This window comes from Nannospalax galili, unplaced genomic scaffold (genome assembly GCF_000622305.1).
Source record: "Nannospalax galili isolate Female #2095 unplaced genomic scaffold, S.galili_v1.0 scaffold246, whole genome shotgun sequence".
NCBI classification, from domain to species: domain Eukaryota; kingdom Metazoa; phylum Chordata; class Mammalia; order Rodentia; family Spalacidae; genus Nannospalax; species Nannospalax galili.
In genome coordinates this window covers 184,412-199,141 of record NW_008356327.1, presented here as the reverse complement: position 1 = coordinate 199,141, position 14,730 = coordinate 184,412, and the positions used below count along the sequence as shown (strand labels likewise).

Below are 14,730 nucleotides of genomic sequence, written 5' to 3'. Positions count from 1 at the left end.
CTTAGAAATTCACATAGCTAAGTCTGATCCACTCAAGTATGTAAAAAAATAATGGTTATTGAATGAAAGGTGAAGCAACAAAATCTAAACTTATTGGGTCTGTCCCGTCGCCTCAAGGAATAATTTTCAACTGTAGCTAGCTTATCACCAGCTCCTGAAAGCCAACAGTTAAATTTTAAGGGATCTTATAAGCGAGCTGGTAAACCACTAAGGCCAACCACCATGGAAGTGTTTACACCATCAGAAGTGGCAAATAACATAGTTGAGGCCATTCCCCTTCCACTTTCACAGAAAGCCAGTTTACGAGTACATCACCAATATCCACACAGGATATACGTGGGGACTATTAGCCGTCACCAAGCACAAGCACCCCCACAGGCAATAGTGAAGACACGAAGAAGAATATTTTAAGTTTCCCATAAACTTCCTGGCTACCATCTCTGAATCCTTAATCCTTTCTGAAACCTTTGCAGACACAAATAGTAAAAAGGAAAAAATTTAGCATATAGGTGGAAGAAATCCAACTGAAAATGGAATATATAATGTGGAAAATCATTTATAAGTAGCTGTGAGAATGGGCTGACATAGAAAGATGTGCCATGGCATAAATTTATGTGAAAATAGTGACTATGATGGAAAAAAGAAAACATGAAATTGTGTATGTTGTGTAGCCATTATGAAGGTACAAACTTATAATTTAACATACTTTCATTTCTTTAGTATTACTATGATTTTTATAACTAGTAAGAAGTACCAGAAAGGCTCACATAACTACCACAAATAAAGTAGTCCCCAACAGTTGACCACCATGAAATTCACTCATTTTGTGTTGCTTCTCTAATTAGGCTGCATCAGTTTTTGGGAAAGCAAAGTTAAAGCCATTTCTCCGGGGAAGGAAGACACTGCAGAGAAGATGACAGCCACGTGCCACATAGCAGTGGTTGAGATGATCTGTAAGTAGCTGCTCTGTAGTAAGCACAGTCTGGGTGGTTTTGGTCTCAAAGTCATTATCAATTTATTTTTCATTTTTGTTATTCATCTGAAAGTTGATTCTTAAAATGCTAGTTAATGTATTGAAGATGTAGTTTGATTGGCATTGTGCTTGCCTAGCATGTACAAAGCCATGTTCAGTCTGCAGCAGCACATAAATCAGATATGATGGAGCACACCTGTGACCTCAGCACTGGAGAAGTCATGGCAAGAAATCAGTAATTCAAGGTCATCCTCAGCTACATATTGAATCTGAGGCCAGCCTGAGATACATGAAACACTATCAAAACAAGCAAACAGAAAACAGCTTATGTTCTGGAAAATAATAATGTTACATTTGCACAAAGGGAAGGGAAATTTTACAAATATCTTTATATTTAAAGAGAAAGAAAAATTATACTTTGCAGATAGATGAATGTGTAGATATATCTCTCTGTATCTCATTCCATCAAAAAAAAAATGCTCAAATAACTGCCCAGAATACACTCAACATAGTCACATTTTCAATGCAGTTTCTGAGTTTTAGTATCCAACCTTTATTGTTTTCCTCTTCATATGGATATTTATTCATCCATTTGTTTCTAGAGTCACATTGATCCTGCAAGAAAACAAACCAGAAGGTATTGTGAGAACAAGCTGTGCACAATAATATTCCTTTTTCTTTGGGGGGAGGGAACCCACATTAATCATATATTTAAATTCTTGATTACTGGAATGACATAATGAAACCCCCAAATTTGGTGAATGTGTTTCATCCAGTTGTTTGTTCTGTGCTTGTTCTCTAACAGTCCCAAGAAGGAGAACAGGAAGGAATGAGGGAACAGAGAAAGGAGCACCAGCTTGGCGCTTGTTAATACCTTAGGCAAAAGACAGTAAGTCCTAGATGATGATGAATAAAAAGGATGCAGGAGAGGAAAAGAAGGCTGATGGGAAAATGGCAAAGCTGGTTTAGGTGTGAATTTGCAGTATGTAAAGTGTTCACAGATACTCAAAAGGCAGCATTTGAATGCATCATTCCTTGGTAACAGAAATGTTAAGAAATGCTATTTCCTTGAGGAAATTATCATTTTCCCCTTTATAAGAGATGCAAATGTGCAGAATAATTGATATGGTAAGTTTTGGGAACTGCCTGTTAACCAATAACTAAGGAACTTAAAAAAAATAAGTTAAGGGGCTGGAGAGATGGCTCGGTGGTTAAGAACACTGGTTATTTCAGAAGACCCAGGTTCGAATCCCAGCACCCACTTGGCAGCTAACAACTGTCCGTAACTCCAGTTCCAGGGGATCCGACAGCTTCTTCTGTCCTCCGTGGGCATTGCACAACACAGGTGCACTTACCTACACGCAGGCAATACACACATACACATAAAAAAATAATAAATAAAAAAAGTTAAGCACTCGTGAGGCAAAGGCAGATGGATCTCTGTGAGATCAAGGCCAGCCTGGTTTACATAGCGAGTTTCAGGCCAGCTAGGTTCCAGGGGATCCGACAGCTTCTTCTGTCCTCCGTGGGCATTGCACAACACAGGTGCACTTACCTACACGCAGGCAATACACACATACACATAAAAAAATAATAAATAAAAAAAGTTAAGCACTCGTGAGGCAAAGGCAGATGGATCTCTGTGAGATCAAGGCCAGCCTGGTCTACATAGCGAGTTTCAGGCCAGCTAGAGCTACGAAGAAGTCAATAAATGCCACCTTTTAAAATAATCCAAACAAAAATTTAAAAGTTTTGTGGTGGTTTGTAAAATAGCCTAAATCCCCAGGATCCTTGTATTTCACCAAATACAAATAAATGTTACTAGACTGAAGGATTCTGAAGACTACAGAGCATGCTCCCCATTTGAACCTCTCTTGGGCCTTTTAATACATATTCACTCGACGTTGTGCAACTTGCTTAAGAATTTCCATTCCATGAGACAAATTTGCTTGGGCACTCAGTGGAGCCAGCTTATTAGGCACAGTTGTCTTTCCTTTGGGAGGGTTGGGAATTGAACCCAAGGCGGGGACAAGCCTTGGAGTTAGCTGCACCCAATCTATGCCAACGCCTCTGAGCTGTAGTGATGGGCTTGGCTTCCTGCCTATGTTTCCCCATCTAGACAGAGTGAGAAACCACTCACTGCTAAAGCCTTTGGTGAAATGCTGTGCAGCCAGTAAGTTCCATGGACTTGGGATGTGATGGCACCTGGCCTTGACATTCCCCAACCCCACTCCTTGCTTTGTCTCAAGACATATCTGAATGTGTACTTCACACTCGGTTACTGGAAATACTACTAAAAGGAGTGATGACTACTGTAATATTAAGGAAAGATTAAAAATGTTCTCATGAAACTTAGAGTTTAATTCTATTTCATATTATGAGAACATATCATCCCTTAAAATTTATAAAATGGCCAGGCGTGGTGGCACATGCCTTTAATCCCGCAGAGGCAGGCAGATCCTTGTATATTCAAGTCCAGCCTGGTCTACATAGTGAGTTCAAGTCAGCTGGGACTATAGGGAGACCCTGTCTCAAAAAGTATATAGTGTCACCTAATACCCTGTGCTGCCATCAAATACATCTTAGCCATTCTAGTCTTTAAAATACATCGAATCCAATCAGCTCCAATTTCTTTGGACAATGTACAAGATACTTCAACACTAACTGCAATCTTGTATATTGATTTGTTACATTTCAAAATGTGGTTCTGTATCTATTTCTTATTTTATTAGGCATTCCATTCTCGTATTTCCAGCTTCCATACCCATGGATTCAGTCAACTATAGGTCAAAATATTCAGAGAAAAACTGTATCTGTACTGACAGTATACAGGTGGTTTTTCTTGTCTTTCCCTCATCAACATCTTCATACATTCACAGAGCACTGATGTGGTGTTAGGTATGTTAGTGATTTCTAGGTGATTTAAAGTACAAAGGATGATGAACACAAGTTATGCACAAATACTATACAATTTTACATAAGGGACTTGAGAATTCTTGGATTTGGACATATACAGTGGTGTCTGGAAGCAAAACTTTGTGAATAGTGAGAGACAGCTGTATCTTGAATATTTTCCAATCATTTTAAACATTAGTGCTTCATCTAAAATAGTTAATACTTCATTATAGAGATGCAGCTTTATTTACTCCCTAGTCTTAGTCAATAATTTATTATTTTTATTCCTGATAATACTTAAAACATCATTCCATATACATTTTCTATAAATGAAGACCTCTTCTAGCCTGAAGGATACTTTTGTACAATAGGTAAATATATCCCCCTACCCTGGATAGACACAGGGAGAGTCTTCTAATGAGACTTCTAATGAGGAAAGGGAACTGGCAAAGGGGGCCAAACATCACGCTGTCCTTATCCCACGCCATTGTACTCAGTTGTACCAGTTTATGTTCTCACAGGGAGAAAAAAGAAGGGCTACTAAACTGCAACCCTTTTCCCCAGTGTACCCAACAGATGATTTTCCACATTTTAGAAGACCAGTAAATGGTTCTGAAATGAGTAAAGCTAGCAATGAAAACTGACAGAATAGCTAAATAAAATTGTCCTGTAAGTTTATTATGTGGATTTATGTTACTAGAGTAATTTGAGCCTTAATTATGTAATCTATGAAATCAGTCTGAAGATGTAGCCATTTTTGAACCACATGTAATACAGCAGCATACATTTTTACAACAGTTTGGGATTCAGCACGGTATCCTAATGCTATCACTTGTTCAGAAAGCAGTTCTATGAGATTAACACATGAACTACTTTAAGATCCTCTTGATAATGATGAATCTGATCAGAGGTGTATTTCATATCCAATATAACAATTTAGGCAGTGCTAGGTCCTTGTGAAACCACCGTTTTCATCCCACATTGTAGTGCATGGCTCTTGATGGTGCCATCCAGCCTCCTAGTCACTACAATTTAAATGGTTTTGAAGTTGGAGAGAAACTAGTTTTAAGCCAATAGTAATTTGCTCTTTCCATTGAATTCGAACTGTCAAGAGACTGTTCAAGATTCAGCTCTGCCTCGTGAGCCTCCACACCTACTTAAGGCAGCATAAGTGAAGGTAAGAAAATGAAGCTGGTGTAGAGATGTGAAGACACGCCTCTAATCTCATCATCTGCTGGCATTGTACCCCTCAATGACTCATTCGGTATCACAGAGGTCCAATTTTCTTCTCCAGAGGCAGAAATGACGATAATAATTTTTACTCTGTGTCCCCTGCCTATCCTAACTGAAGTAATGTTTATGTAGCAATCTGTAAATTCTTAAGTACCATACACATAAGAATTGTCACTCTTTAATCAGCAACTGAAATATTTAACAGGGAAAATGAAAAATACTTCAGTCAATGGAGGCCACATGACAGCACAGATGAATTTCAGGTTTTATTTATGCTAAGGGGCCTTTATGTTGTTTCCCAAATCCCTTTCAAAACCAAAGCATGAAATAAAATAGAAAATGACACATGTCCATTAACAGTTAATCTCTCACCAATTTCTGAATTAAATTTACTTATCTCTGCCAAATAAGTTTCTGAAATTATCCAGTAAATCTTCCCAAAGCATAAACATTTTGAAGACCAGTGACCACATCTAAAATCTGGTCTTGAAAGATGGCTCAGCAGTAAAGAACCCTGTTGCTTTTGCACAGGTCCTGAGTTTAGTTCCCAGCACCCACGTTGGGCAACTAACAACCACCTGCTACTGCAGGCATTGGGCACCTGCACACACATGAGCATACCCATACACAGACATATACACATGATTAAGAATAAAAATAAAGCTTTAAAATAAAGTATTAAATAAACTCCTCACATGCAGTTGTTGAACTCATGTTCCTGGTCTCTAAGAACATTATTTATTGTCACTATGTAAATGACAACAAAGGATGTGTTACTTATTTCAGAACTACAAATATGAAAAATAAGAAAGGGAATATGTGTTGTAAAGAATCTTCAATTTTCTTTGAAACAAAAATACTGCTACTTGGTACCAGGGATAAAACTCATGTAGGGAGAAATTACAGTTAGAACTCTTGACCTCTTTTCTTTTAGTAGTACAAGTAATAGAGAATAATCTTCTGAGATAATTCTCTCTGTCTCTCTCCTTCTCTCCCCGCCTCAGATTCTTTACACATGATCATCCAGCTTCCTTCAGAATTCAAAGACGACAGAAATAACCTTGACTATAACAAAAGGAGATGTTTTCCACAAATGAGTTACTTTGGAGTGGGCTCAAGGGTACAGGCACTGTGTTATTCTACAGTGCCAGCTTGTTTGCTCTCCATCACATTTTAATGCTCTATTAGGTTCTGAATCTTTAAAGGTTACTGTTTAATACATTTAAGAACTTCAGGACCAATAGTGCACTTGTTGCTGGTTCCCCTGAAAATCCTCTTATGTCTTTTTAAAAGGTGAAAGAGAAACACATTTCGGGTGTGTTTACAGACGTCTGACTAGCCCGGTATTCTACTCTCTGCTCAAAGGTAATTCAGTGGTTCTGTCTCAAGCAAGTTGAATTCTGGTGCTGCTACTGCAATCACATTTGGAATTCAGTCTTGTAGACTGAGGTTTATAAACCACCACTTCATTACCTGTGATCTTGCATTTTCTGGTACCGAAAAAAGAAAAAAGCAATCAAGTGATAAAGGTTTATATATATATATTCCATTCAGTTACCATAACTTTAACAGTGAATGAGGGAACTTGACAGGAGGTTTTGAACATGTAAGTCAGATATTATATAACAGATTCCACTTTGTGCTTTGAGTATGAATGTTTCTACCATATAAGCTTGGATTTTTTATTTAAATTTATTTCTGATTCATATGTCACAGTGAATTTGAAACTAAAACTATTTGAAGGTTAAACTAAATATTTCTGAAGAGAAATTCAAATTTAAGTGCTGTTTCCACAGTTATTTTTACTTAAAATGAAGGAAAGGTAGACACAAAGTTGAATTCTTGTTGCTATGTGACAGGTGACACCTACTGTATATCCTCTGAACATGAACATCATGACATAAAGTATTATCAACCAAGAAAAGCCATGTGGATTCCCATTGGACATGTGTCATTCCCAATAAAGAGGCAAGCTAGTATTCAGATACTTTTTTGTTCATTACAGCTTTAACATATTCAATAACAATTTCCGGAGCAAAGATACATCCCTTTCAAAAGCAGTTGTAAATTTTTAGATTCAGAGTTGAATTAATACTGTTATACAATATTGAACTCAGTATAAACCCTATAAGACATAAAATTGAATGAGTTTTTAACCTTTAGAAAAGATGTCCATTTCATTTTAAAATATTTTAATGCTACTAACATTTAGATGATTGTACATGCTGCACTAATCTCTATGTATCTGATTATTACTAGTCATAGTCAGCTACATTCGGATTCTTAGCACCTGAGTATGGATATAAAGTCATCAGGTAGATTTCAATGGTAATGTTTATAACCTCTACTAATTAACATGAAGTAAATTTTTATGCTTCCTCCTCAAATATAACTCATTTTTTAATTTGTTGATTTTTTTTGTGTGTATATCATACAGAACATCCTTATTCATCTTATTCATCTTATACCCACATCCCAAATGGCACCTTCCCATAGCCACCCCCCCCCACTGGAGCCCATATACTCTGTCATCCCTGTTACTGTCAGCTGTGTTGTCAGCACCCCAGCCGTTCTTCAGTGCTTGTCCATCTGCTGAATCTAGTCAGTCTATCTAGAGAGCCTTGTTTTAGGAAGATCAGCTGTTCTTCATCTAGCAGCAATCAGTTGTCAATATTCCTTTAGATAAGATTGGGGTCTGCTGTTCATTTTCCCAGTTCTATGCTGGGTTACTGTCTGGAAGTCTCTTGGGCCTCCCTGGCCAACAACTAAAAGGAAGGTATCTCCTGTCTGGTATTGTTTCTTGTTATGCAGCCTTTAGCTAAACATACGGACTCTTAAAAAATTATATTGACACTTTTAATCTTTGATTATACTTTCCTTTTGGGTGCTTAAGACCATAAAGTTGGCCCAGATAAGCCAATTTATTTTTACTCTTAAGGCCATTTGACGATCTGTTCCTCAAGGGTCACATGGGCTTGGGAAGAGCCCATGGCTCTTTTCTTTCACCAGTTCCATCAATGTGAAGATAAGTCAAAGGTCCTACTCAACCATGGCTGGCTTCACTTGGAAGCATGGAGCAAATGTTTCCTCCGTGTTGACCCTCCTCTTTGTAAACTGGACACTGGTTCAAGTCCATTTGATGGTGTCTCCATGGCCTCCTTGATCAAGAGGACAGGTGATTCACTGCAGTTATAGGACATTTTGAGAGATGCTCATAGTCCCCTGGAACTTAGTTGAGCTAGGATGACAAGACCAAAAACTGTCCTTTATGGCCCTCTGACCAAATTAGTATAGGCCTCAAAGTATGGCTGTTAAACATCCAAGAAGGTTAGTTCCACCAGTCTGGTACTTTTAATTACCATGTGCCATGTAGATATAGCTTTGGCAAAGACAAAATGTTCTCAAATAAACCTTGTCTAGACGTATATTATATTCCTTGATGTAGTTATATGTATAATTTGTCAGTAGGCTGTTGGACTAATATGGTTCTCAGATACTTTTAATACAGGTCACGGGTGATAGGAGATCCTGCCCACATGAAGAGAGATGTCCTTACAATGGGAAAGGATATGAGTTTATTTCCATTCTGAGAGCAAATATTTATCAAGTATTAAGCAGACAATGTAGACATAGTTCATAATAACTGAACCACTATATGATAGTCTGTCCCTTCCTCTACACAAAAATCCCATCCCCTCTCCTTCTGATCATAGAACAATCTAAATGGTACTACAGAAACTTCAAGAACTCTGCTAGATCTAGGATTTCAGAATCTCACATGAATGGCATGTTCCATGTGAGAAAGATCATGTGGAATCATGGGGCAGGTCCAGATGTGAAAGCAAAATGGAAAACACTTGGAGCAGGGATAGAGGGTCCTTTACCATTTATGTGGTCTTTATCCTCATTCATTAAAAGTATATCATAAGCCCCTGTGCTTTTATTTTATTTCATTTGTAGGTTAGGAACACTGAAAAAGAGAATGTCTATAATGTGCACAGAGGACTATGTGGCCCATATTAAGTATTGGATAAATGCAACCACACTGTCATTGCCAGTATTCATCATTAGCCAGTGCACTTTCCTGAGCACTAGAGTGCTGAGCCACCTACCACAAAGTTCTGCCCCCTGAATGTGACTTTTAGCCACAACTATGAGGTTTGTAGAGGAAAGCCCTGGGGATACAGACAAAATAGGATTTCTACCCTACGATTACACACTATAGCGTTCATAATCCAATCACTAAGACAATTCAGAGATTTGATAGCTAACAGAATTAGGAGAAAGGGAATTGAAAGGTCATTAATAATCCATATTCAATAATGACCCCCCAGGAATTATAACTCCATAGAAAGTGACTGAGGATTCTCCAATTGTAAACTGCCATTTCCAATTCCCAGTGTTATGTTTCCTTAAAATTATGCTTCCATGTGGGAAGTCTTTACCATTAAAAAAAGAACTGATGATATAATACAGAAAGACAAACAAATCCTAAGAAGTAAGGTACTCCTGAGAATAAGGTAGAAGGCTGGAGCATGCATTAGGAGCAGAGCTGGCTGGACCAACAGCCTGCTTTCAAAAAGGAGGCAGTCAGGCTGAAGCACAGGGACAAGGAAGCTACTCTTTCCATCTGCTCTCAACTTCTATAGTAGACTATAGTGCATCCTCCCATGCATCCAGAGAACAAGTAAACCCCTAAAAGAAAGTAACCATAGCAAATGAGTTAAACATTTCTTTTACGTATATTGTAAACAGTCTGAAAAGTAATTTATGCTATGCCTATATTCAAGGATAATTGCCATTTTATCGGTGCACTAAACAGTCAAAAATCTGATTTGTACTGCAAAGGACTGACAGGATGATTACGTCTCACCCTTGTGGGTCTAATTCACGTGATTCCAGCTGTGACATAATGAAACCATGTGGCATTTGTATAGGTACTTGTGTACTACCACACATGTTATTATACTCTGCCCCTGCCCTAAGAAAGAAAAACCAGAGTATTGGCTACAGATGCCTGCACTGCAAGATGAAGACTGTGCCAGCTTTATCCTTTTTGTTGTTGTTGTTGTTCTTAGTGTTTCATTTTCTTTTGTTTTTTAAATTTTTTAAAAATTTAATAACCACATGATTAGAAGAAGCATTTCATTACAGCTTTAACATAGTCAGTCACACATTCCAGAGCAAGAATACATCTCTTTCAAAAGTGGCTGTAAATTTTTAGGTTCACAGTTGAATTAATACAGTCATACAATATTGAACTCAGTATAAACCCTGTAAGAAATAGAACTGAGCAAGTTTTTACCCTTTAAAGAAGAGCTCCATTTCATTTTAAAACGTGCTGTTTCCTACATTTTTAGTGCTACATAGAAATTAAAGACACATGCGCAAACATTTAAGTGTTAGTAGCCATCCTTATCTTAATCCCATCTATCAGGATGTGCTTGAACTAAAATGCAAAAGATGCCAAAAGTCTTTGGATTTTCTAGGAGGCTTCTGGAATTGAGGAAATAATCTAGGTTCCATGTATGATTGAAATCTCCACGTTACTTTCTAACCCTGTAGGTACTTAAAATGTGGTAGTGAGGTCTAGCCCATTTAGCATTTCAAAAGCAAATGAAAACAGTCATAAGCACGTTTCCCATGAAATTAAGAAAAACTTACTTCATATAACCTAAGTTTCCTCTACTGCTTCACTTCAACGAGTGGAATTTGAATATACCTCGAAACATGAGGGCATTATAGTTCAAAATTTTATACACTAAAGACCTATGACAAACCAAGGGAGAATGTTACCTTCCCCCATACGCTGCATAGTGGCTTTTATATTCATTGTTACCTTGTATGCGTAATCTGCCCACACTAAACAAGATAAATCCCATGCAAATGCATAGAAAATGGTTTGCTTAGGGAATACATTTATTTTCTAGCCCTTCACTATAGCTGATTAAAATATGTTGCTCTTATCCACTTTTGAATTAATTCATGTGAAATTAAACAAATATTTATTAAATCATGGGGAAAACACTGCATCAAACTAAAAAACCTGAGTAGAAAAACAAATGGCATGCACTTAATTATGGTTGACATTTAAATGAAATTTGCATTCTCAAAATATTTAGCAATAATTAGAAATTATCAGATGAAGTATTTTTAGGCTTTGTGCATATTTAACCTCTTCACACATATGAATCCAAGGAAGACTAACAAAAGTGGATTTAACAATGCCACTTGATAGATGGATCAAGGAACTGAATAATGTGTTTTATTAACACTTTGACACAGTAATACAGAAACAGGAGGGTCTGATATTTATAGTGAATTTCCCATGGGTTACAGATGCCTGATTGGAGGACCTCATCACCATCATTCCTGTCCTGCGTAGCTTGAATCAGGTCCACCAGAAAGCTATCATAATAAAAGCACAGCCAATCGACATTTCTCAATGAGAAGCAAATTAATATACTGTCAAATGGATTTCTCAGGGGTGTAATTCTCTCATAGCTAAATATACCACAAAATCAAAATAATATTTGCTGAGAATGTAAGATTTACTAATGTATATTTGTTTCTAAGAATGAAAAAAGATCCCTATAAAAGCTGAAAAATAGTGAACTTAAAGAAGAGGGTAACAATATGTCCCAGCAACTAACAGTAAGCAGGAGATGAAAGTCATGCTTTATAACAGTGGCCTATATTAGATGGTAAATGCACGGCTACTAACTTACCCATAAATCACATATGGTCAAAACTGTTCATTTCCATTTCAGTTTCTATGATCATATATTTTGACAAAAGCATCTTAGGGGAGGAAGAGTTAACATGATTGCATTTCCAAGGCATAGCCTTTCACTGAGGGGAAGTTGAGGCAGGAATTCAAAGCAACTCCTCATAGCATCTCCACACTCAACAGCAGAGAGAAATAAATGCATTCCCGCTGCCTGCCTGCTTGCTTTCTTCTCTTAATACAACTCAGGAATCCCTGCCTAGGTAAGGGTGCCATCCACAGTGGGGTAGGTCTTCCCACATCAACTGACACTCAAGACAAGCCCCCACAGACATGCCCTCAGGCCAACCTGATCTAGATAATTCCTCAGTTATGATTTCTTTCCAGGTGATTCCAGATTGTGTCAAGTTAAGAATTAAAAACAAGCCACCATAGGAATCAAGGACATGAAGAATCTCATGTCTCAACACCTGATTTGATGAAACTTACAGCCAACAATGGTAAACCAAATACATACAAGCACAACAGTTCTAATAGCATCTAGCACCTTTTGAGACTATCATATATTTAATATTGACTAGGTGATTTAAATATATTATTTAAATAATAATGTAGCTAGTGCAGTTAATTAGAATTTATATCCAAATTTTACAAGGAAAGCCATTAGCCACAGAACTAAATTCAAACTGTTCACTGATTGGAATGGCATCACTGCTCAGCAGCAAAAGCAGGAGAGGTGAGTGTCCAGCATCAGTGGTTAGCATGAATCCACTGGCTGCTTGGACAGCTAGAAAGCTCAGATGCATATCAGCTTAAATTATAACTCACAACCTTTATTCTCAATTTATAGGTATGGAAACACAGGGAAGTCACTTGCTTAGTAAGTAGCAGAATCAGGATTCTTTTTTCAAATTTTTTTTTTTTAACAAATGTTAGTCAGGCTCTAGTCTTCAGTTATTTAAGTACTATCTTTCAACAGTTCTAATGGGGGAGCTCAGAATAGCCTGTTCATAAGCCTGCGGAAGAGCTTCAGTTGTCATCTTGACACACCTGGGTGGAGGGAACCTCAATTGAGAAATTTCCTGTGGCTATGTCTGTGGGGCATTTTCTTGATTGTCGAGTGATGTGGGAGGCCCCAGCCCACTGTGGGAGATGCCACCCCTGGCAGGTGGTCCCAAGGTGTCTAAGAAAGCAGGCTGAGCATAAGCCATGGGAGCACGCCAGTAAGCAGTATTCCTCAGCGGTCTGTGCTCCAGGTTCCTGCCTTGAGTTCCTGCCTTGGCTTCCCTTGATGATGGACTGTGGGTTGTGAGCCAAATAAATCCTTTCTTCTCCAAATAACTGGTTTTGGGCAACGCTTTTATCACAGCAATAGAAAGCTAGCTAGAACAATAGAAAACACACACAACAGTGGGATATTTTTATTTGTGGAGAGTATTAATAAAGCAAGCTAATCTCAAAATATTACAGATGCGTTTCTCTAAATTAGATGAAAATAAGTATTTCTGAGCTAAACACATAATCTCAGATACTTTTCCAATGCAGGGAAAAAAATATTCCAAATCTAGATCATCTGAAATCTTGCTCAATATTACCATTAAGCTCATGTCTTGAAAGCTAATTAGAAATGAATGCTTTTCTTAAATCATTGTTTATTATGTTTACATATCTTCCTCAGAGTTTAGATTTTTCATATAACTTCCTACTTAAAAAATGACATTCATGAATTTAATGAAAGTCTTCCTCTAGCTTGCCTCAGAGGCATGTCCAAACATTCAAACCTGCACACAGACCCAAAAGGGATTTAATCTTTTCACATCACAAATAAGTTTCAGTTATATAAAATAGTCTGAAAACACATTTCAAAGTATTTCTGACTAGTACTTGAGTCTGTTACTCTAAGCAGCAAAGTTAATTACATCATTTCAAAATGTAACTCATCCTAATAATTGCAAAATGTTTCCCTAAACTTAGAGTGTACAAAGGCAACTAAATTGCACTCAGTCCTTTTCTGATTTTGAAGGTAGTAACATGAACATAATATTTAACTATCTCAGTAAATTAACAAAACAACAAAGAGTTTACATGTCATAAGAAAGGCTTAGTGGAAAGCGCTCCCACTTTCCAATTGTTCATATTCCAAAAGGGAATTAAGAAATTTAAAAAAATTAATAAATACAAAGGAACTATAAACCCCTAATGAGAAGCACTTAGTAATTCATTCTTCTAATAAACACCCTGGTCTGTTGCTTGGGATTCAAACTACCTCATGTGGCATTTAAAAAGCTGACAATGGCAATTGTGCTTTGGAAAGTACTATGACATCTGGAGACTGTAGAGGCCAGGTATGTGGTCTGTTATGTAACTTCATCTCTCCACAGGGGAAGGGCATGAGGAGGAAAACCACTGCATTTGAGTTCAGGAAAACGAAGTAGCATATGACTTGCCAGTGATCAGAAATAGAGCTGTAAATTATGCACAGGAACTTGTTGCTTAGCTTCAGTTTGAAAAGAGCACCCAAAAGACTTGTAAATGAACACATATGTGGGGTATGTACTATTCGAAGGTCTTTTTAGGTAGGAATTTTTTGTCCAAAACATCCCCATTGCTTTATTTCTGAAGGTTGCTGGTTGTTAATTTCCATTGATACATTTCTTTAGGTTTTCCTCATGAACTAAAGCTCTAATATGCTTCAACCTTTAAGTTCATGAAACAGTATAACATAGGGTACTACTCCAGTTTTTGTGGAAAGTAGGGAGATTGAGCCCAAGACCCTGTGTAGGTATTCTTTTTTTCATTGAATTTTTGCAATTTACGTACAGTATAGTTTGATGACATTTAAACCTGCTTTCCTCTCCCCCCCTCCCCCCCATGCCTCTGCACAATTTAATGAACTCTCATG

At 37.5% G+C, this 14,730-nt stretch overlaps 1 protein-coding gene across 4 annotated transcripts in view; it reads right to left on the bottom strand.

Moving 5' to 3' along the window:
- The window catches only part of Klf12 (Kruppel like factor 12), a 518,406-nt gene that overhangs the window by 358,576 nt on the left and 145,100 nt on the right, over positions 1 to 14,730 (bottom strand). For all 4 annotated transcript variants that reach the window (XM_008854538.2, XM_029556890.1, XM_008854539.1 and 1 more), the window contains exon 2: positions 1,525 to 1,588. In XM_008854538.2, coding sequence (XP_008852760.1) covers positions 1,525 to 1,545 — 21 coding nt within the window. In that variant the 5' untranslated portion in view covers positions 1,546 to 1,588. The remainder of the gene's footprint in view (positions 1 to 1,524; positions 1,589 to 14,730) is intronic.